Source organism: Lytechinus pictus, chromosome 15 (assembly GCF_037042905.1).
Source record: "Lytechinus pictus isolate F3 Inbred chromosome 15, Lp3.0, whole genome shotgun sequence".
NCBI lineage: Eukaryota > Metazoa > Echinodermata > Echinoidea > Temnopleuroida > Toxopneustidae > Lytechinus > Lytechinus pictus.
Genome location: NC_087259.1, coordinates 7,054,431 through 7,079,933, shown reverse-complemented (window position 1 = coordinate 7,079,933; position 25,503 = coordinate 7,054,431). Strand labels below are relative to the sequence as shown.

Genomic DNA, 25,503 nt, shown 5'->3' with positions numbered 1-25,503 from the left:
TGAAAGGGAATGATCTGAAACTCGGAATTAGGAGTGGCATGTGAAAGCTACAGAAAGGCCAGTAAGAAATTTGAGGGTTATATGAAGAAAAAAATGATATAAAAATAAAATAATTTAAAGAAAATTAGGAAAAGCTAAATATCTAAATCATAACTGACTTGCTAGAATGTGGAATTTTTATGAAAAATATTCTCTTAAAATGTATGAGGAATCAAGATTGTTCTGGATCTAAATTTGAAGTTTGAACCAAGCTTCCCCTATGATAATATACTATAATCTTTATTTCAACAATATAATTACACATACGGCATGGTAAAAGCAAATTACGTTTCATCCTCAATTTCTTACCAAGTCAAATATCTGAAAACATCAATGATGATTGTGTAATGCCATGTCATGCCGTCCTCTATTATTGCATCCAAAATGGAATTTCATTTACATAATATTAGTTAGGTTTCTGAATAAGACATGAAACCCTGCAGTTACCTATACTTCTACGGTCAAATAATTTATTACACAAATATTATAGTGAAAAGATCAGTAGTAAACAGAATATATCCCACCTTCCCACATTTAGAATGAGTTTATGATTATGTTATGTTCAACACAATAATGACGATGAATGGACACCAATGAAGATTCTTCTTGATCGATATTGATATGATCGGAATCTCACAGGAATCGAACCTGTCCCATCGCATCAACTTTATTGTGTGATTGAGGGGTTAACCCGAGATTAAAATTTTGGAATTTTACAATAAATACCTTCTTATCAAAGGTAATTACCAAGAGTCATGACTTGTATTGGTGGGCATGAATCAGGAAGGAGTGGGGTATAAGACCGAAAGAGGCGATGGTAAAGAGATGATTGGCCAAAAAAATAAATTATCCAGTCTATTAAATTCACTACTAATCAAATACATTAACAAGTATGATAAAGCAAAAATTCGAAAAATAGGTTTGCACAGTTTCACGAGTTTCTTTAACAACTTAAAGAGTAGACAACTAGACGTCTGTTTCGAGGAGTTTTTAAACATTATTATTTTATATTTCTCCTCGTACACAGACGGGTCGCGATCGTGCAGCCGCCATTAGAGGGGTTAACAACACAAAATCCCCCCGACGGGGCTCATCGAAGTTTGTCTTTATTTTATAAAAATATATAAAAAGAAATGGACCAAAATAAAGATTCTTATTCCGTTTTGGCCTAAAATGAACCAAAATGGGGGGGGGGGGGGGCTTAAAAGGACAAAAACAATGACTTACTTCGGCTGTTGCGCACTCCAACTTCCCTGGTTTATCCGAACTTAATACATAAACATATGACCATTGACTCCCTGTACAGATTGAGTTAAAACTTCGGTCTCTGTAATTGGTGAGTGGAGACAACGGAGTTCAGCGGAACAACCAATAAAACAGAGACCGAAGCTTTTGGTCTCCTTAAGGGGATACGAATATGATCATAAAGAGAGCATAGCTTTTAGAGATATAATTGTAGGTCCTTTTCATGATGATTTTATAATTACAGTTTTCAGATTATTTATCTATATAATATGATCTATGGCTAATGGATAGGCGTATACTTCTACAAGAAGTGCAATAAACAAAATGTTAAATAACCAACGGTAAAACAAATAATAACTCGTGATATACATAACAGTTATATCGAAGGAAACTATATATTTACCAAGGATGAATTATTTACATACAAGGAACAGCTACGGGGAGGAAAGAAATCCAAATTATTGATATAAAACACACGTTCGTTCACAAGAAGAAAAAAAATACAACACGCGATTTACTATGCGTACATAACAGGACGTATGACATAATTATATGACATTCTACCATTATTTTATGTTTTATACTTTGATTTTTTAACAAAACTTATACACAAGCAGTTTCTACTCACATGTTGAAAATTGAGTTGATCTTTAATACAACATGTTCAGATGTACCAACATTCCATCCACCTTTGTCAATGATTAATCAAACGCAACCAAGAAATGAAGAATATACATAAATATATTTTTAATTTAAAACAGGTCGGCAAACTAACCGCACATTTCAAAATGACGAATAAGTTTCCACACCGTAAATCACAAATGTGGTTGAGGAATCATTGCACTCGTCGATCTGATCATCACAAAGTTGAAAGTATACATCATCACAAAGTTGAAAGTATACAAATCCACAGTCCTTTTAACCTCTTCTACTCCGATATTCATCATCCTCGACCTCGATCCAATATCAGTTTGAAATTTGCTATACGTACATGTATGAAGAACTTTATTTTCAATAAATATTATTGTTATAGGCACATGCGCAATACAACGACTATAGTAATTGTCCTTCTCAAGCGTGCCACAAAACATGGAATCTAAAGCTGGCCCGTGAAATCATGTAATGCATATTCTGGGGCCGATCGCAGAAAGCGTTGCAATCAAACGAAACTCCGACAAATCGATGAAACGCCCTTTTGAAGATTGAAAAAAAAATGTATGATTGAACATAACTTTTCCCGCAACGGTGCTCCGAAGATGATTATTACAGGCTCTCCATTTACAGCTGTATCTTTATTTCACAAGAAAACTAGAAATATTTCTCTATGAATCTATGATCAAGCTGATTTAGATACTAATCAAGGATTATACTGACTGAGCATGAATGTTCACTCGAGAAAGCGACACGTTGAAATGGAAAACCACTGCAATGCGCACCACGCGAGCAGCAGCTCTGTGAGGTGTTACGTGTCAGACGATGATGATTGGCTGAAAATGTGATTCGTCATATCCTATATATATATCCATTCAGAGAGGTTACAAATGGTAGTGATATCATCCAGACCAGATCATGAACCCAGCATGTACATTTTGATTGGTCAGTTATAGACGTCATGTGACTTGTCTAGCCAATCAGAGACTATCGTGTACCCTGCAAGGCCGCACCCAGCATATTCGCATCCTGTCGAAATATCTGCTGTATGTTGTGATTTACTTCCTCATTTAATATTTCAGATAAAACTAAAGGGTGATTTCTGGTCGAGAAACAAGCATTAATTGATTTTTTTTCTTCTTATACTTGGTTATGCATGAATTATGGATGTGCTTACAGTGAATACAATAAGTCAATTTAAGAGATAAGCTACTGAATCCATGTGTTTTTAATGAGCCTAAATGAAAACATGAATAATAAAACGGCTAAAGCCGGAAGAAATTGATCTGCAAAGAAAGGTCCTTAATAAAAATAAAAAAATACAAGTTGTGCTCGTTTCTTACTACGATCAGCACGATAAGGGCCTTATCATAAACTCAAATAAATATGGATAGGCTAAATATTACTTTAAAATGGTCATAGACGGATACAAACATACAATATGATTGTTATCTCCAACTTAGACACATGTTGCAGTTTTCAGGAATAAGTCTTAAATGTATTATCATTTTACTTATCCACTGTTTATGATTAAAAAACCGCTCCACTCTTAATACAAATGAAGATAAAACACAGATAGGATTAATTAACAAGGAAATATACGGAAATTATAGTAAAATCGATAATGTTTACGTAATATTTCAATTTTTTTAAAAACAAACAAATATTAAAACTGGAAAGGAAATCAAGTGCCTACTCTGTCTAGGCCCGCACATTTTTTTATCCTTACTTAATCTAAAACTGTCATCACACTTTTCACAATTCATCAGATAAAGTATGTATAAACTATGAAAAAAAATGATATGATAGAAAAGAGTCATAGAAATGTGGCCAAAGGCCCGGTAACAAAAATGATCTGCACTTGATTGTGAGCATTATGCTACAATTATTAATCATACACAACAAGCAATGCAAATTATTGCAGAAATCAGCTCTAGAATCAATTGCTTAGCGTAATGTTACAGGGCTCCAGTATGTGTTTAGCATTGTAATTATGCATCCATTCGTAGTGCTAGTGTAGTCTCATTTCCAGACTATGTTAAGGTTAGACCAGGACACATTTTTTAATATTTATCTCGTTTAAGACAAGGCACCCATCCACCCAGACCCCTCCCGATCTTTATATTAAATTCTCACTGCCTGGGTTTGGATTTTGTGTCATAGATCGATTATAAAACATTTGCAACTAAATCGCAAGCTTCTGGAACTACATCGTCATTGCTATTGAGATATATTGGTAAATCAAATCAATTTCAAACTAGAAAACTGATTTTATTAAAGTGTTTCAGTTATTAAAGCAAAATTTGACCAAAAAATATGTCTTTAAAATATTCAATTTACTTTTTTTTTAATAAAAACATTAACCAGCACAAGTTGCATAAAATTTTGGTTCTACTATATATACAACAATGGTACTACTTTCGCGGAAGGCTACTATGTTCGCTGGAGATACAGAATCTTTGATAATGGATTTCGATAGTGTAACCGATAACGAATCTGTGAATACAACGGTAGTTGCAGAATTTTTGATACTGGATTTTGAATTATTAGAGACGTATATCCAATCAAAATATGAATCGATAGATGGTATAACTAAAGCTTATGTGGAAATTATCAACGCTGTCACGGAAAAAGTATTTACAAAACGATGACATGGTTGTATCACCCAAACCCGCGGACACTCCGATAAAGAAATGGCGGGGGTCGAACTATTTCAACATCGCGCAATATCGGGCGGGCTTGATAATATACGGACCGTTGAACATCACCTCAATCTACAGCAAGCGACCGTATTGTAACAAAAGAATTGAGATTTGCGCGATATTTTATAAAGTACGGGTCTAGTACCATTGATTGGTACGCACACAGTAATTCATATATACCATGATGATCGAAGCGAGTGATGTCATATTTTCACACACGCTCGTATCGCAACGGGGCCTTACGGTATATTCACCATGGATGTTAATACATCGAGTGAATCGGATTGTAACGGCGCCAAAATCAATAATGTCTCTGTACCGGTGGAGCCTGATGATATCGACAATACAGCGACGGAACCTATGATATCAGATCATGATAGTGCAATCGATAACGAATCTGTGATACCGGACGAAACAGGGGGAGATACAGAATCTTTGATACTGGATTTCGATAGTGTAACCGATAACGAATCTGTGAATACAACGGGAGATGCGGAATCTTTGATACTGGATTTTGAATTATTAGAGACGTATATCCAATCAAAAGATGAATCGATGGATGGTATAACTAAAGCTTATGTGGAAATAATCAATGCTGTCACGGAAAAAGTATTTACAAAACGATGACATGGTTGTATCACCCAAACCCTGCGGACACTCCGATAAAGAAATGGCGGGGGTCGAACTATTTCAACATCGCGCAATATCGGGCGGGCTTGATAATATACGGTCCGTTGAACATCACCTCAATCTACAGCAAGCGACCGTATTGTAACAAAAGAATTGAGATTTGCGCGATATTTTATAAAGTACGGGTCTAGTACCATTGATTGGTACGCACACAGTAATTCATATATACCATGATGATCGAAGCGAGTGATGTCATATTTTCACACACGCTCGTATCGCAACGGGGCCTTACGGTATATTCACCATGGATGTTAATACATCGAGTGAATCGGATTGTAACGGCGCCAAAATCAATAATGTCTCTGTACCGGTGGAGCCTGATGATATCGACAATACAGCGACGGAACCTATGATATCAGATCATGATAGTGCAATCGATAACGAATCTGTGATACCGGACGAAACAGGGGGAGATACAGAATCTTTGATACTGGATTTCGATAGTGTAACCGATAACGAATCTGTGAATACAACGGGAGATGCGGAATCTTTGATACTGGATTTTGAATTATTAGAGACGTATATCCAATCAAAAGATGAATCGATGGATGGTATAACTAAAGCTTATGTGGAAATAATCAATGCTGTCACGGAAAAAGTATTTACAAAACGATGACATGGTTGTATCACCCAAACCCTGCGGACACTCCGATAAAGAAATGGCGGGGGTCGAACTATTTCAACATCGCGCAATATCGGGCGGGCTTGATAATATACGGTCCGTTGAACATCACCTCAATCTACAGCAAGCGACCGTATTGTAACAAAAGAATTGAGATTTGCGCGATATTTTATAAAGTACGGGTCTAGTACCATTGATTGGTACGCACACAGTAATTCATATATACCATGATGATCGAAGCGAGTGATGTCATATTTTCACACACGCTCGTATCGCAACGGGGCCTTACGGTATATTCACCATGGATGTTAATACATCGAGTGAATCGGATTGTAACGGCGCCAAAATCAATAATGTCTCTGTACCGGTGGAGCCTGATGATATCGACAATACAGCGACGGAACCTATGATATCAGATCATGATAGTGCAATCGATAACGAATCTGTGATACCGGACGAAACAGGGGGAGATACAGAATCTTTGATACTGGATTTCGATAGTGTAACCGATAACGAATCTGTGAATACAACGGGAGATGCGGAATCTTTGATACTGGATTTTGAATTATTAGAGACGTATATCCAATCAAAAGATGAATCGATGGATGGTATAACTAAAGCTTATGTGGAAATAATCAATGCTGTCACGGAAAAAGTATTTACAAAACGATGACATGGTTGTATCACCCAAACCCTGCGGACACTCCGATAAAGAAATGGCGGGGGTCGAACTATTTCAACATCGCGCAATATCGGGCGGGCTTGATAATATACGGTCCGTTGAACATCACCTCAATCTACAGCAAGCGACCGTATTGTAACAAAAGAATTGAGATTTGCGCGATATTTTATAAAGTACGGGTCTAGTACCATTGATTGGTACGCACACAGTAATTCATATATACCATGATGATCGAAGCGAGTGATGTCATATTTTCACACACGCTCGTATCGCAACGGGGCCTTACGGTATATTCACCATGGATGTTAATACATCGAGTGAATCGGATTGTAACGGCGCCAAAATCAATAATGTCTCTGTACCGGTGGAGCCTGATGATATCGACAATACAGCGACGGAACCTATGATATCAGATCATGATAGTGCAATCGATAACGAATCTGTGATACCGGACGAAACAGGGGGAGATACAGAATCTTTGATACTGGATTTCGATAGTGTAACCGATAACGAATCTGTGAATACAACGGGAGATGCGGAATCTTTGATACTGGATTTTGAATTATTAGAGACGTATATCCAATCAAAAGATGAATCGATGGATGGTATAACTAAAGCTTATGTGGAAATAATCAATGCTGTCACGGAAAAAGTATTTACAAAACGATGACATGGTTGTATCACCCAAACCCTGCGGACACTCCGATAAAGAAATGGCGGGGGTCGAACTATTTCAACATCGCGCAATATCGGGCGGGCTTGATAATATACGGTCCGTTGAACATCACCTCAATCTACAGCAAGCGACCGTATTGTAACAAAAGAATTGAGATTTGCGCGATATTTTATAAAGTACGGGTCTAGTACCATTGATTGGTACGCACACAGTAATTCATATATACCATGATGATCGAAGCGAGTGATGTCATATTTTCACACACGCTCGTATCGCAACGGGGCCTTACGGTATATTCACCATGGATGTTAATACATCGAGTGAATCGGATTGTAACGGCGCCAAAATCAATAATGTCTCTGTACCGGTGGAGCCTGATGATATCGACAATACAGCGACGGAACCTATGATATCAGATCATGATAGTGCAATCGATAACGAATCTGTGATACCGGACGAAACAGGGGGAGATACAGAATCTTTGATACTGGATTTCGATAGTGTAACCGATAACGAATCTGTGAATACAACGGGAGATGCGGAATCTTTGATACTGGATTTTGAATTATTAGAGACGTATATCCAATCAAAAGATGAATCGATGGATGGTATAACTAAAGCTTATGTGGAAATAATCAATGCTGTCACGGAAAAAGTATTTACAAAACGATGACATGGTTGTATCACCCAAACCCTGCGGACACTCCGATAAAGAAATGGCGGGGGTCGAACTATTTCAACATCGCGCAATATCGGGCGGGCTTGATAATATACGGTCCGTTGAACATCACCTCAATCTACAGCAAGCGACCGTATTGTAACAAAAGAATTGAGATTTGCGCGATATTTTATAAAGTACGGGTCTAGTACCATTGATTGGTACGCACACAGTAATTCATATATACCATGATGATCGAAGCGAGTGATGTCATATTTTCACACACGCTCGTATCGCAACGGGGCCTTACGGTATATTCACCATGGATGTTAATACATCGAGTGAATCGGATTGTAACGGCGCCAAAATCAATAATGTCTCTGTACCGGTGGAGCCTGATGATATCGACAATACAGCGACGGAACCTATGATATCAGATCATGATAGTGCAATCGATAACGAATCTGTGATACCGGACGAAACAGGGGGAGATACAGAATCTTTGATACTGGATTTCGATAGTGTAACCGATAACGAATCTGTGAATACAACGGGAGATGCGGAATCTTTGATACTGGATTTTGAATTATTAGAGACGTATATCCAATCAAAAGATGAATCGATGGATGGTATAACTAAAGCTTATGTGGAAATAATCAATGCTGTCACGGAAAAAGTATTTACAAAACGATGACATGGTTGTATCACCCAAACCCTGCGGACACTCCGATAAAGAAATGGCGGGGGTCGAACTATTTCAACATCGCGCAATATCGGGCGGGCTTGATAATATACGGTCCGTTGAACATCACCTCAATCTACAGCAAGCGACCGTATTGTAACAAAAGAATTGAGATTTGCGCGATATTTTATAAAGTACGGGTCTAGTACCATTGATTGGTACGCACACAGTAATTCATATATACCATGATGATCGAAGCGAGTGATGTCATATTTTCACACACGCTCGTATCGCAACGGGGCCTTACGGTATATTCACCATGGATGTTAATACATCGAGTGAATCGGATTGTAACGGCGCCAAAATCAATAATGTCTCTGTACCGGTGGAGCCTGATGATATCGACAATACAGCGACGGAACCTATGATATCAGATCATGATAGTGCAATCGATAACGAATCTGTGATACCAGACGAAACAGGGGGAGATACAGAATCTTTGATACTGGATTTCGATAGTGTAACCGATAACGAATCTGTGAATACAACGGGAGATGCGGAATCTTTGATACTGGATTTTGAATTATTAGAGACGTATATCCAATCAAAAGATGAATCGATGGATGGTATAACTAAAGCTTATGTGGAAATAATCAATGCTGTCACGGAAAAAGTATTTACAAAACGATGACATGGTTGTATCACCCAAACCCTGCGGACACTCCGATAAAGAAATGGCGGGGGTCGAACTATTTCAACATCGCGCAATATCGGGCGGGCTTGATAATATACGGTCCGTTGAACATCACCTCAATCTACAGCAAGCGACCGTATTGTAACAAAAGAATTGAGATTTGCGCGATATTTTATAAAGTACGGGTCTAGTACCATTGATTGGTACGCACACAGTAATTCATATATACCATGATGATCGAAGCGAGTGATGTCATATTTTCACACACGCTCGTATCGCAACGGGGCCTTACGGTATATTCACCATGGATGTTAATACATCGAGTGAATCGGATTGTAACGGCGCCAAAATCAATAATGTCTCTGTACCGGTGGAGCCTGATGATATCGACAATACAGCGACGGAACCTATGATATCAGATCATGATAGTGCAATCGATAACGAATCTGTGATACCGGACGAAACAGGGGGAGATACAGAATCTTTGATACTGGATTTCGATAGTGTAACCGATAACGAATCTGTGAATACAACGGGAGATGCGGAATCTTTGATACTGGATTTTGAATTATTAGAGACGTATATCCAATCAAAAGATGAATCGATGGATGGTATAACTAAAGCTTATGTGGAAATAATCAACGCTGTCACGGAAAAAGTATTTACAAAACGATGACATGGTTGTATCACCCAAACCCGCGGACACTCCGATAAAGAATTGGCGGGGGTCGAACTATTTCAACATCGCGCAATATCGGGCGGGCTTGATAATATACGGTCCGTTGAACATCACCTCAATCTACAGCAAGCGACCGTATTGTAACAAAAGAATTTAGATTTGCGCGATATTTTATAAAGTACGGGTCTAGTACCATTGATTGGTACGCACACAGTAATTCATATATACCATGATGATCGAAGCGAGTGATGTCATATTTTCACACACGCTCGTATCGCAACGGGGCCTTACGGTATATTCACCATGGATGTTAATACATCGAGTGAATCGGATTGTAACGGCGCCAAAATCAATAATGTCTCTGTACCGGTGGAGCCTGATGATATCGACAATACAGCGACGGAACCTATGATATCAGATCATGATAGTGCAATCGATAACGAATCTGTGATACCGGACGAAACAGGGGGAGATACAGAATCTTTGATACTGGATTTCGATAGTGTAACCGATAACGAATCTGTGAATACAACGGGAGATGCGGAATCTTTGATACTGGATTTTGAATTATTAGAGACGTATATCCAATCAAAAGATGAATCGATGGATGGTATAACTAAAGCTTATGTGGAAATAATCAATGCTGTCACGGAAAAAGTATTTACAAAACGATGACATGGTTGTATCAACCAAACCCTGCGGACACTCCGATAAAGAAATGGCGGGGGTCGAACTATTTCAACATCGCGCAATATCGGGCGGGCTTGATAATATACGGTCCGTTGAACATCACCTCAATCTACAGCAAGCGACCGTATTGTAACAAAAGAATTGAGATTTGCGCGATATTTTATAAAGTACGGGTCTAGTACCATTGCTTGGTACGCACACAGTAATTCATATATACCATGATGATCGAAGCGAGTGATGTCATATTTTCACACACGCTCGTATCGCAACGGGGCCTTACGGTATATTCACCATGGATGTTAATACATCGAGTGAATCGGATTGTAACGGCGCCAAAATCAATAATGTCTCTGTACCGGTGGAGCCTGATGATATCGACAATACAGCGACGGAACCTATGATATTAGATCATGATAGTGCAATCGATAACGAATCTGTGATACCGGACGAAACAGGGGGAGATACAGAATCTTTGATACTGGATTTCGATAGTGTAACCGATAACGAATCTGTGAATACAACGGGAGATGCGGAATCTTTGATACTGGATTTTGAATTATTAGAGACGTATATCCAATCAAAAGATGAATCGATGGATGGTATAACTAAAGCTTATGTGGAAATAATCAACGCTGTCACGGAAAAAGTATTTACAAAACGATGACATGGTTGTATCACCCAAACCCGCGGACACTCCGATAAAGAATTGGCGGGGGTCGAACTATTTCAACATCGCGCAATATCGGGCGGGCTTGATAATATACGGTCCGTTGAACATCACCTCAATCTACAGCAAGCGACCGTATTGTAACAAAAGAATTGAGATTTGCGCGATATTTTATAAAGTACTGGTCTAGTACCATTGATTGGTACGCACACAGTAATTATTTAAGGGGGGAACCACCAAATTTTTCGACAAGAACAAAAAAAAAAGTTTCAAACAAAATATTTAGGGGGTGCAGGAAAAATTATTGACAAGCAAAAAGAAAAAAAAATGGTTACTAACATTTAACATTATAAACATAAGGGGGCGGCAGGAGAGATAATTCATTAGAAAAAAAATGGTTACCATTAAACATTTTTTTTCTTACTATAATACCTCAAATGTATTCCATTTGCCAGCAGTATTGGTTTTCACGTCTGTGGTGCCCAGACAAATACCACTCGCATCTGGAAGAATTTTGTATTGAGGTTTGCACTCTCTCAAAGGTAAGAAAGTTTATTCTAAATTGTCTTTTCACCCCCACAGTTTCCTTTTTGCTTATGGTGACAAAGTCATCTTTCTTTCTACGGTGTAGCTGCTATGGTTTTATCACCAGACGATGTAGAAGGCAGGACTGTGATGGTAGAGAAAAGAGCGGGGACAACAGGGCTGAGATGGCAGGGATAATTCGTCGAACTATTTTTCATTTAACGATATATCGAGAAAACCGGACGCAATTTCTACACAAAACTCAAGCAACACAAGACTAACCATCGACAAATTTAGATCGGAATGTTACAAAAGAGATTGTTCATGCATGCATCATTAGCAAATTGGATCCCTGGCTCTCAATTATTGAAATTGCAGAGGGTGCAAAACACCTGCGCAAGGCTTATATTTGACTGTACAAAATATGCACGTATCACACCAATACTAAGAAACCTTGGTTGCCAATACGGCAGAGAATAGCATTCACAGTCCTACTTATTGTATACAAAGCACTTCTTGTTCAAGCTCCTGGCTACATTACAGAATTATTGAGGTATAAAACCAGTATATGGTTGCAATTTGCGCAGTTCAACGGATCATCTGCTATTACAGATTCCATCCTTCAAAACAAAAGTAATTTAGAAGCTAGGTGATCGAGCATTTGCTTGTGTAGCCCCCAAGCTCTGAATAGCTTACCCCTGGAAGTTAGGAAAGCACCATCCGTAAACAACTTTAAATGAAAGCTAAAAACACATCTATTTAATAATTAACAAGCATTTTATGAGTCCCATAAAGCGGAGTAGAATATACACTTTATGGAATAGTTTCTGCGCTCTATAATTTTATATATCATTATCATTATTATTATATTATTATTATCCATAGGCAGCTGCACCCCCTGGCATTCTGGTAGGCGCTACAAAATTGAGAAATGTAACCAAATTACCATTTGTTTTTGCTTGTCAAACTAAAATGGACTAAAATGACCTTCATTTGTAGTGAAACTCATTTGGGGGGCTTGTCAGTAAAAAAAAAAAAGAAAACGTTCCCAGGGCCCTCATCTTAACTTACCGCATGTTTCTCAGTGACACTGTACAAGTTCTCACACCGTAAATTAAAAATGTGGGTAAGAAACCGTTTCACTCATCTCATCACCACAAATTTCAAAGTTAAAGTCCAAGTCCAAGACCCACATCTGACAGCAACCTCGATCAAACAACACACAGTTCGAAATTCGCGACTTTTGTACGAACTTCATTTTTTTTTTTTACACACTATCGAAGTACAATGACTCGTTCTTCTTCGCAAGCGCATAGCAATCGATTTCATAACCACTCAGAACCACTCAATATCTGAATATCGTTGAGTTTTGTAAAACGTGAAATGATTCCAGGGTAGGAATGGACACACCTTTTCCCGCAGCGGTCTTCCGAACGAACCGAAGGTGATTATTACAAACTCGAACATCAAATTCATCGATATCCATCGATAAGAAAACCAGAAATATTTCTCTACGATCAATGTGATTATAGAGTGAATAACTTTTGACTTGGCAGTACATGTTCTCTCGACAATGAAGCCCCGCGCTGAAATGACCAAATTATGGTAGCAATATCAATGCAGTTCACACCGCTAGCTCTGGATGGGTTGGTACAGTGACGTTGTCAGACGATGATTGGCTGCAAATGTGATTCGTCATATCCTCTATATCCAATCAGAGATTGTTCTACATTGTTGCGACATTACATCAAAGGGAATAACCTCAAGACCGGTTAGAACCAGAATGTACTCTTTATTGTTGTTGATTTAAATATCGTTGAACCTCAAAAATTAAAAGCAGTCATGTCTGATATACTTCCTTATTTGATATTTCAGATGGTAAAACTGAAAGGTAATTTCTAGCAGAGAAACAAGCATAAAAGTATATTTTTCTCATCATTGGGAGAGATAAACTATTGAGTCCACACGTTTGTCATAAGAATGAAAAATATATTTGAAAGATAAAATGATTAAACACCTAAAGTTGGAAGAAAAATATACAAAAATCAAATGTGGTACGATTCGTTCTTGATTCACCCCGTAGACTCTGATTGGGCAAGAAAAGAAAAAGAATAAAATCGCCGTATAGACTGGTGGTGTTTTGTAATGTATAATAATTGTTCCACTATTGTTATTATCAATATTACATAATTTAGGAAGGATTAGAGAAGAAACGAATCGAAAAGAAAAAAAACTAGACAAGACTAATAATTATTTCACATATTGGAAGGCTACTAACTCTTTTTATTTTTTTAAAATAACGTTTAGTAGAAATTTAGCTATAATGTGGTGAGAAGAAAAAAACTATTTTTTTTTTTTGGGGGGGAACAGACTATAATATGAAAGAAATGTATTATATATGTTTTGTGATGTATTATAATGTATTTTTCCGGAGATTATAGAACCACATTGAATGAAAAATTTACAATTGATTTTCATTTCACGCTTAGGAATGGCAACTGGTGAAACCTACCCCATTGACGAAAATCACCGTGAAAATAAGGTAAGGAAATATGATTTTTGTCATTAGACAATGAATGTATAAGGCAGTGGTATAAAGCATTGATTTTCTCAAATAGAAGTATTTAGTTGTTAAAAGTCAATTTGGACATACTGATTTGGAGAAATCTTCATAAGCTTAATTCTAACTTCTCTTTTGGCAGTTATTACTATATAAAAAAAATGTCAATTCACTTCTGTTTTCATGTGAGATTTGTCGATTGTGTATATTGGTTTCTATTTTATCAGTCTTTTATCTTTTTTTTATTTTTCTTTGTTTTTATTTTGCTAGATATCGATGAAGGGTCCAGGTTTTCGTTTTGACGCTACATTCAGTACGACGAAGTTCTCCTGTGAAGTAGAAATCGTGCTGCAAATGCAGGTGAATATATTAATAAGAACAGAAAACTTCACTGCCCACTGCAATATTATTCGAAATTATTAAAACAAGTAATGGCATAGAGTATAATAATGCAAATTGGAAAAAATAAGCAATACGAATAAAGCTTCGGATGGAGATAATACCTCAAGAACAAAGTTGATAAATGTGAATGTTGCACCTCTATATGCTATTTTAAAAGTTTCATCAACTCAAAATAAAATTAAAAGTGCAGCTACTAACACATAGGCTTATCGAAATTTCATTTTAAGTTAAACATTTCTCCTATATGCAATCCTCATTAAGTATGTTAAAAACCCTCTGGGGTCTATTCTCTGTCATGGCTATCAATAGGCCGTATACATGAATGCTGACACTATCCAATTCACAATATGAATAAAAGCTCCGGATACAAAATAAAACTTAAAGAACGAAGTTGAAAAGATATAATGCTGCCCTCTAAATCCTGTTTCAAAACTGTGACCAACTCAGATAATGTATCAGACAAGTGCTACACAGAATATACTTATTGATATTTTAAAGTTAATTGTTCCACATAAAGCAAACCTTAATAAACATGTTAAAAATCTTCTTGGGGCTATAATTTGTCATGACATTTTTGGGTCGTGTACGTGGTTATGAGCATTGGACTCATAATCGTATACAAGTTGTGAGTTCGAATCTTCGCTCTGCCACTGTCTCCTTTTTGATAAAAAGGCCCTGTTACAACCGATAATGTCGCACCAACGCATAATGTCGCAGTCAACGCATAATGTCGTAGTTTTTCTAACGCATAACGTCACATGTCGCAACGCATAATGTCGCAGCAAAGTGTCAACGCATAATGTCACATGTCGCAACGCATAATGTCGCAGCGATATTTTCTTCAGGACTCGAGCTACAGATAAGATATAAAATATGCTTTCACTAAGTATTTTGAGACACGAGAAAGAGAATTAAGTGATTTGGAAATCAGAATTACTCATTGTATGGATATTATCGGTTTATTGCCATTTCGTCTACTGCCTTTTTCCCCACTATCGCATGGTCTGATATCATTTCGTCTACCATTAGTTAGTCAACAACTATCAACATAGTCCAATATCCATTTCGTCTAATTACCATCTCGTCTAATAGCCAGTTGGTCTAATAGCCGTTTTGTTTATTATCATTTAGTCTAATTGTATTATTTTCAATTGGTCCAATATCTACTTTGTCTACTCTCATTTCGCCCAAGTTCCATTTGGTCTAACTTCAGTTGATTCGCTATTACTTTTTCTAAACCCATTTCGGCTAACAATCATTTGGTATCGTTGCCATGGGTCCAATCACCAATAAGTCCAATCACCGGGATTTTCTTCAGGACTCGAGTTACATAACTACACAATTGACGGCAGCGCGAGCCGAAAAAAATAGATTTCGGATCTAAGAACAGGACACTCTGTTAATGTTTTATAAATCGTAAAATGGATGGGTAACTACATGTAGGTATCTTCCTACATTAATGATAATAATGCGAGCAGAAGTTTTTTGATATTCTAATCTGGAACTGGATAATTCAAGCACGTTATAAATATATACAACAAGCTGCGTATCTCAATAAACTTGGGTGCTGAGTGCGCGTTTTTTTTAGATTTAGACTTAGAATTTAGGCATTTTGAATACATGTTTTAATCATTTCATTTTTTTCCGTTTCACAATGTTGTATATAATGAACATATCATAAAAATAAAGAATATAACAAAACATAACATCTTATAAAACATAATAAGGCCTATACATTTGATAAACACAATTTATAACATTAAGCTGCCTTAAATGATTTTTTTTTGTATTTTTAGAGTAAAACGGAGGGGCTGCCGAAAATAAGCAATGCTTGTATGTGAGGCCAGCCCCAAAACTTAGTTTCATTACTTAATTTTACACACATGCATAAATATAACTTCGTAATAGTAAAAACAATAATAGTAATAATTATCGATGTACACTTTGCAAAGCAAATCAGAACTGAAAAAGCATAAAAATATAAAGCGAGAGCGAAGCGCGAGCTAAAAATACTTCATATTCCAGTCCAAAAAGGGGAAAATTTAAGCACTTTTTCAAGCACTATGCATACAAATTCTGAAGTGGATGTGGATGCGAGCGCGAAGCGCGAGCGCAAATTTTAGCCTATATAGTACATTTTTTACCTGGTTGCTAAGAAAGCATGAATGCTTGTAAGCAAGCAACCAGAGAACCGACGGCTTAAGGTCCTCTCCAAGGAACTGGTAGGCATAATGACTATTATGCCTTACCAAGGGACACTAACGCACCAATTAGGAATCAAATGCATGTCATCGGAATCAGAAACCCCCGTTTTACCGACTGAGCTATCGCACCTCTTTTGAGACATGAAATATCTTTTTCTTATTTTCCAAGTCTTCACCTCACCCTATTTTATTCACTCTTCTGTCTCCTCTTATTTTTCATCATTTTCCCTCCTCTCTTTCCCCGTTTTTTCTCTTTTCTTTCGTTCCCCTTCCTTTTTTATGCGGGGGGGGGGGGGGGGGGGCCTTTCCATGGATCCGCCTATGCCCTGTCGGCGGATGGTAAAGGTTTTTTTTTTGGCGCTCGCGAGCTGATCTGAACCACAAATCAGGAGTAGTACTGCAACAAGTCGGCAATGATACATAGAGTCACCGAATAGGTCTAGTGCCAGTAGACCATTATGGTTATAAGATGAAATGAATATGCCTATTGGACGAAATGATGATTGGACGAGATGGTGATTGGACCCATGGCAACGATACCAAATGATTGTTAGCCGAAATGGGTTTAGACGAAGTGATAGCGAACCAACTGAAGTCAGACCAAATGGAACATGGACGAAATGAGAGTAGACCAAGTGGTTATTAGACCAACTGGCTATTAGACCAAAAGGTAATAGACGTGGTGATATTGGACAAAGTGGATATTCGACCAATTGAAAATAATACAATTAGACTAAATGATAATAAACAAAACGGCTATTAGACCAACTGGCTATTAGACGAGATGGTAATTAGACGAAATGGTTATTGGACTATGTTGATAGTTGTTGACTAACTAATGGTAGACGAAATGATATCAGACCATGCGATAGTGGGGAAAAAGGCAGTAGACGAAATGGCAATAAACCGATAAATATCCATACAATGAGTAATCCTGATTTCCAAATCACTTAATTCTCTTTCTCGTGTCTCAAAATACTAAGTGAAATCATATTTTATATCTTAACTGTAGCTCGAGTCCTGAAGAAAATACCGCTGCGACATTATGCGTTGCGACATGTGACATTATGCGTTGACACTTTGCTGCGACATTATGCGTTGCGACATGTGACGTTATGCGTTAGAAAAACTACGACATTATGCGTTGACTGCGACATTATGCGTCGGACGCTCTTGGCATAATGTCGCAATCTGCGACATTATGCGTTGCTGCGACAATATCGGTTGTAACAGGCCCGAGCGTAATTTATGTTGTCTATAATAAGGTCAGCCACTAAGCCTGATTAATGCTGCAGTTACATTTCCAATCACTCTTAAGAATACCGAGTCAATTGACAAAAAAATCGTCAAAACATGGTCTTATTTGACAAACTTTGAATTTGTCATGGCATGCACAACTTTAAAATTGTTACACAAATATTGACAGTTGCACTAGAGCTGTAAAGACCTAACTGTTGCACATGTAAGTTAGAACTCTATATCTAGATTCTAGATAACTTAATAATGTGTGTAATCTGAAATGCAAGACTAGATTCTAACTAATCTAGATCTAACTTAGAATTCTAGACTCTATCAAATAAATAAAAAGGATAGACCCTAGATCTAAAGGTGTCTACGCCTACACTCCACGCAGACTAGGACCTAGCCTAACTGTTAGGTCTAGTTACGAATACGAGTGGGTATAAAGAGGAACTTAAAGTACGCTAGATTCTAAGAAAGATCTAAGTTAGATCTAGGTCTAACGTTAGATCTAGAGATAGAAAAAGATGAAGCTAGACTAGGCCTAATTGTTAGTCCGACGGCATCAGACCACGCTAGAACGGGGTCAGACTCAGAACATCAAAATTCTTTGCATAGATCTAACGTTAGATCTAGAGATCTATTTACAATTCGAAAAAACCCTGTGTGTATTGCTATGGCATAACAGTTAACGTTAGAGGCTACCGGTAGGCCTATGCCGGCCTATGTACACAGACCATAAGCGGCCAGGCGATAGGGTTCTAACTTACAGCCTAGTACAGTCTACATGTGCAACAGTTATGTCTATACATTATGTAACTGTCAATATTTTGTGTGACAATTAAAAAATAGGTTGTGCATACCCGATGTTCTACGTCGATTGTCACTACCGGTAAGCCTAATGTTATAGATCTGAAGTGCCGGGCCTGGAGACAGTCAGGGAAGCGAGAGTTTGCGATCGAATGGCGATACCAAAATTAAAAAACTTGCTTTCCAGGGCGCATGCGCACGATGTCAATTTTGTCAAATCTTTTAAGAAAAGGAAACCCGTTTTAAATTTGTCAAAAACTTTCATTCCAAAATTCGTATTGTATGTCTAAACTCGTCCCTTAATTTTTTAAGTCTGATAAGATTCGTCGTCTGCAATCGGACTGACAATATCCATTTGTCAATTCGTGCATTTGGATTCGTCAGTTAAAGTAGTTTCTCAAAACAGGATTTTCATTCGTTGCTTATATAGAGACGTGAATTATTATTTCCCGATTTTTATTTTGTCAAACTACTAAAATGATTTGTCAATTGACATAAAGTGATCGTCATAATGGCGTGACGAATTTTTACTGCCAGTTTGACAAATCTTTGCCCCCGCTTGACTAATAAAAACTAATAATATACGATGTCTGCATGGTGAGTCGAAAACAGCCGTTTTACACATACACTACGCGAACCACATACATAAATATAAGAAGCGGTTGGTAATCAGGCAGCATATTATGTCATGATTTAACGGCTACGTCGACAAATTAGCCAAGTCTGGTTTTTCACTTTTATGCGATTGGTGACATCACAAGGAACAACTGAAAAAAAAATCAGAATTGTTGTTTTGACCATTTAGGGGTCAAATTGGGTTAATGTAGGTAAATATTTAATAAAATAATGCCCTGATTGTGTCAGTGACTCGTAAAATTATTTGTGTTGTTATACTAAGCAAAAAAATGTGCAGTGTACATAGACGTTGACTTCATCATTGTGTTATCATGGTATTGCAGGAATACCTCGAAATGACTTGACAAACCCTTAAGGGCCGGGGTTTCACACAGAGATCTGCGTAGAGTTGCGTACCTATCCGTAGAGACTACGCAACGCTACGCCTCCATTCGTTTTGCCTACGAAACTCATCGCAAAATGGGTACGGGGGACGCAAAAATTAAACATGTACTTTTTTTGCGCACTGGTGAAGTCTACGTAAGTCTACGCAAGCCTACACAACACTACGCAACTGTACGCCGCTCCTACGCAACACAACGCCAAAACAATGTATCTCAAAACACTTTTTAAAACTTGCGCATGGAATGGCTGAAAATAATTATATCTTAAAAAATAGCCAGGAACATTGATTAGGTGGGCTGATGATGAAATGCACCCTACTAATTATTATTTCACATTATTATTAATGTATATTGTTCTCAAATGAGCTCACCACCCCCCCCCCCCCCCCCTCCCCCATGACCATGTCTTGACTCTTTATATCTCCGGATAAGGACTTCTGAAGATGAACTTTATATCAATATCAAAAATAATTAAAAAATACATAAACAAAACACGAATAATATACGGAAAATTAGCTTTAAACACTTTTAGTGTTATTTGGCATTAAATGAAATTCCGTTGACCTTTTGACCTTTCCTGTCATAACTGTTTAACGAGAAGTCAAGGGTATTTGGTTTTGTTCACTTTTTAGTTCAGTGTAACAAGACAAACAATATGATTTATCACTCGACAAATCGGGAAATGTTCAAATATTGACCGCAATCGACCCCATGTTGACCCCTAACATGGTCAAGATGACCATTAGAAATATGTCACCAAGTTGAAAGTTGTTCCTTGTGATGTCACCAATTACAATAAGTGAATAATTATGCTGCCTGACTATGTTTCGGCTCGCCGTACGGCCATCGCTTGCAAAATGTGACTGTCCCATAACTAAGAAGAAAAGTGATCACTATATGGGCCTAATTGATTATATACCAACTTTGCGGGGAAAAAAAACTGTCAGAAACTCTATTCTAACTCGATATGGGCCCTATTTAAAATATGCATGAATGCTATCACTTCTCTCATTTCACGTTTTTTGGTGAAGTTAAATGACGGGAGAAATCAAATAAAGTAAATTTCGCATAATTTCTCAAGTATAAAATAGTCTTCTCTCTCCATCTCATCATTTACTTTATATGATTCCTTTTCTACATTTTAAAGAAAGAAAAGGAGATCGTGACAAACATGGATGTACAGGAAGAAACAAATATCAGTGTGGAACTGGACACTGCTCCAGAAAAAACTTCGGGATCAGGGACACTTGACGAAGAACCAATGTCTTGTAAGTAATACAGAGGTTCTTTCTATTACTTTGTTTTCCTTCTCTGCGAGAGGGGGGGGGGGGGGGGAGTAATAGTTAATTTTAGCCAAAGCTACAGCGTTGGGAAATATGAATACATAGTCCCTAGAATTTCATAAGAGTCGATTTTCGAGAACAAAGATTTCAGAATAAAGATTCGGTCGTCTATGTATCAATGGCAAACACTGCCGTACATATAGCGGGGATGGATCCCGAAATTTTCACGAAAAAAAAAACCGAGAAACGAAAACCAAAAGGAGTGAAATATGAAAATATCTTATGAGTATTATGTTAAAATCTAAACAAAGATCATATTTTAATAGGGTCAATTTTCTGCTCGTTCGCAGCCTTTAGAAAAAAATATTGCCCCATAGGCCATGTTGGCCCCCTCAAAATGTTCGTCTCATTGTGCTACTTGAAATGGTATGTCATATTTATTGTTCATTATCCTACTTAAATTTATCATGTTTTCATTATTCCATTACAGGGTCTTCTGTGGACTGATGGAGGGAGACAAGGTTTTCTTGTATTTTCAGAGGATCATCGCGGATCACATTTTTTTTTTGTTGGGAGAGGGGGTTGTAGGGTGGGTTAGACAATGGATCTGATGAAACGAGACAATGTTTTCTGGGATTACCAGAAGAATGATCATGATCACATTCTTTAATTTGTAATTTGGAAAGGGGGTGGGGAGGGGTAGATTGTAAGACAATGGATCTAATGAAGGAAGACAACACTGTAAAAACGTTGTTTAAAATTTTGAGCACGTTGTTTCAGCCCGTCACTCTAACATCTACCGTTTAAACTTTTTCAACAACTGTTTAAACTTTTTAAACAACTGTTTAACTTTTTTAAACAAGTTGTTTAAACAGTTTAAACTTGTTGTTAGAGTGACAGGCTTAAACGACGTTTTTTTGTACTGTGAATGTTCCCTTGGATTATCAGGTCAGTGATCGTGATCACATTCTTTAGTTGGGAGAGGGGATGAGGGTGTATGGTATTAGATTTGATAGAGGGAGGAAAGGTTCTGTTGGATCAACAGAGGAACGATCGCCATTACTTTACAAATTGCATATATCCACAATTTTCTTAAATAAACACCTGAAATATCTTACTATATTTTGCATGTGCTGCATTTAATTGACTACGATTTCCCCCAATTAATTACCATACATGTATGATATGCTAAAAGCAACGCGTTTTTTTTTTCATGGTCTACGCCAGGGTATTTTAATGGGAGGGGTGCCGAAACATAATTTTTACATTCTTTTATCCATGTATGTTCGACAGAAGAAATTCTGAAACATATTTTGTTACAGAACAGTACATTATTTTTTTATTTAAAATAACATTTATAATGCTCGCTGAAGTATGTTGTTGTTAAATATTATTTGTCTTAATTAATTTTGCAACGTTTATGTGTTGATGTATTTTTTTCTTATTTGTAAGACGTATTTTTTTAAGGTTTAATGGATAAATTAAATTATGTGTAATGTATAGTTCGTATAATTCAGTAATTTAATATTTGTACAGCGCATAGAGAGTCTCTTGACTATTATGCATATTATTACATAATGTAAATAAAAAATATCTTGTTCATATTTGCGTATAAACAATGAAAGCGGTACTCCATGCTGACAATAATTTTATCTACAAAATAAAGTAAAATTTACTGAGCAAAATGCTGAGAATATCATCAAAATCCGACAGTATAGCAATAATTTGTGAAAACAGTTTATGCACATCGCCATGAATATTCATTAGGTGCCACGATGATATCACATCCCTGCTTTCCCTTTTCCTATATATGCTCTAAGATGAAATCATAATTATTTCAGATTTTCATACATGTTTATATGACAGCCCCTCCCCCGTATAATAAATGAATTGCAGAAATAAATATTTCATGCATTAAATCAAATTGCAATATATTTTTCTTTTTAGTTCTTTGAGGAATATTACATCATTAGTGTGCTTATTGAATATTCATAAAGACATGCATGGAAATGATTCACCGAAAAAATGCACATTTTTAAAATGCCATAATGTTGATATTTTGCGCCCGATTTTTGATGAAATTTTCAGTGCTGTGGTTGTCTGGTTTTTCTTTATCTGTCCAAATCATATTATTTTCAGTCTGGAGTATCCCTTTAATAGGCTCTGTGTCGATTATTCATATCTATACTTACTCTGGATACATTATCATGAGAAGGTTTAATATGGCGGAAGCGAGGTAATTATACCTTTCTTGAACGTGAAGTTGAACCTTCATTGTGGTGTCAGGAATGAAACAGTGACTGAAATGATTAAAATAGTGATATATTCCATGTGAATAAAATTGCAAGTGATTGCACATTTATTCCTCTTGAGTGTAATCCATGTGAAATTATGAAGCAATATTATGTAATATTTTTATGCTGAATGTCCAAACAGCTGTCGTTTATACGTTTGAATATAAAATACTGGTAGTCGAGCTTAATTCGAATTGATCTAGTTTGATTTATTGTTTTCTTTTGCATTGTGGCTGACAACCAGAAATGGGATGATGATGATGATGATGATGAGGGTGATTATGATGTTAATGATGATGATGATGATAACACTGATGAGAATGACGGTGGTGGTGAATGATGATGATGATGAAGATTATCATGATGACGATCATGATAATGATGGTAATATCACTGGTGATAATGACGATGATGATGATGATGGTGGTGATGATGATGATGATGATGAGGGTGATTATGATGTTAATGATAATGATGATGATGATGGTGATGATGATGATAATGATTACGATAGTGATGATGATGATGATGATAACACTGATGAGAATGACGATGAAGATTATTATGATGATGATGAAGATAATCATGATGACGATCATGATGATGATGTTAATATCACTGGTGATAATGACGATGATGATGATGATAACACTGATGTAATATTTTTATGCTGAATGTCCAAACAGCTGTCGTTTATACGTTTGAATATAAAATACTGGTAGTCGAGCTTAATTCGAATTGATCTAATTTGATTTATTGTTTTCTTTTGCATTGTGGCTGACAACCAGAAATGGGATGATGATGATGATGATGATGATGAGGGTGATTATGATGTTAATGATGATGATGATGATAACACTGATGAGAATGACGGTGGTGGTGAATGATGATGATGATGAAGATTATCATGATGACGATCATGATAATGATGGTAATATCACTGGTGATAATGACGATGATGATGATGATGGTGGTGATGATGATGATGATGATGAGGGTGATTATGATGTTAATGATAATGATGATGATGATGGTGATGATGATGATAATGATTACGATAGTGATGATGATGATAATGATAACACTGATGAGAATGACGATGAAGATTATTATGATGATGATGAAGATAATCATGATGACGATCATGATGATGATGTTAATATCACTGGTGATAATGACGATGATGATGATGATAACACTGATGAGAATGACGGTGGTGGTGAATGATGATGATGATGATAACACTGATGAGAATGACGATGAAGATTATTATGGTGAAGATGTAGATAATCACGATGATGATGATGATGATAACACTGATGAGAATGACGGTGGTGGTGAATGATGATGCTAATATCACTGGTGATAATGACGATGATGATGATGATGGTGGTGATGATGATGATGATGATGAGGGTGATTATGATGTTAATGATAATGATGATGATGATGATGATGATAACACTGAAGAGAATGACGATGAAGATTATTATGATGACGATGAAGATTATCATGATGACGATCATGATGATGGTAATATCACTGGTGATAATGACGGTGGTGGTGAATGATGTTAAGAATCTTATAAACTATTTCCTCCGTTTCCCTCCTCTCCTTTTTTGTCTTCTTCTTCTTTTTTCTTCTTCTTTTCTCCTTCTTTTCTTTTTCTTCTCCTCACTGAAATATTGTAATAAAACCTGGCACATGAATTATTTGTCGCCAAGAAAATTTACAAAGTAGCAGTATGTTCTTTCCCTCACTCTCTCTCTCTCTCTCTTTCTCCATCTATT

The 25,503-nt window shown here is 36.9% G+C and overlaps 1 protein-coding gene across 4 annotated transcripts; it reads left to right on the top strand.

The window, feature by feature from the left end:
- Window positions 1-9,564: 9,564 nt before the first annotated feature.
- Window positions 9,565-23,905, top strand: LOC129278296 (uncharacterized). Of its 4 annotated transcripts, none has more exons than XM_064110592.1 (6): window positions 9,565-9,634; window positions 13,296-13,673; window positions 14,392-14,444; window positions 14,733-14,822; window positions 21,284-21,404; window positions 21,910-23,905. In XM_064110592.1, exons 2-6 carry the CDS (start codon window positions 13,574-13,576, stop codon window positions 21,924-21,926), a joined length of 381 nt encoding a protein of 126 aa, XP_063966662.1. In that variant the 5' UTR covers window positions 9,565-9,634; window positions 13,296-13,573; the 3' UTR covers window positions 21,927-23,905. The 4 variants fall into 4 exon arrangements, with proteins under 4 accessions (XP_063966662.1, XP_063966665.1, XP_063966663.1 ...); XM_064110595.1 differs by lacking the exon at window positions 9,565-9,634 and adding an exon at window positions 10,854-10,901 and having other exon boundaries at window positions 13,435-13,673; XM_064110593.1 differs by lacking the exon at window positions 9,565-9,634 and adding an exon at window positions 11,535-11,579 and having other exon boundaries at window positions 13,435-13,673.
- Window positions 23,906-25,503: the final 1,598 nt, after the last annotated feature.

What these genes read in the sequence shown, in the direction of transcription:
- LOC129278296 (XM_064110592.1), top strand. Translation starts at nt 13,574, where the DNA reads ATGATTGGCTGCAAATGTGATTCGTCATATCCTCTATATCCAATCAGA. An exon ending in AGGGAATAACCTCAAGACCG is followed by an intron (nt 13,674 to 14,391) that starts GTTAGAACCAGA and finishes TTTCACGCTTAG; the next exon opens with GAATGGCAACTGGTGAAACC. An exon ending in AAAATCACCGTGAAAATAAG is followed by an intron (nt 14,445 to 14,732) that starts GTAAGGAAATAT and finishes TTATTTTGCTAG; the next exon opens with ATATCGATGAAGGGTCCAGG.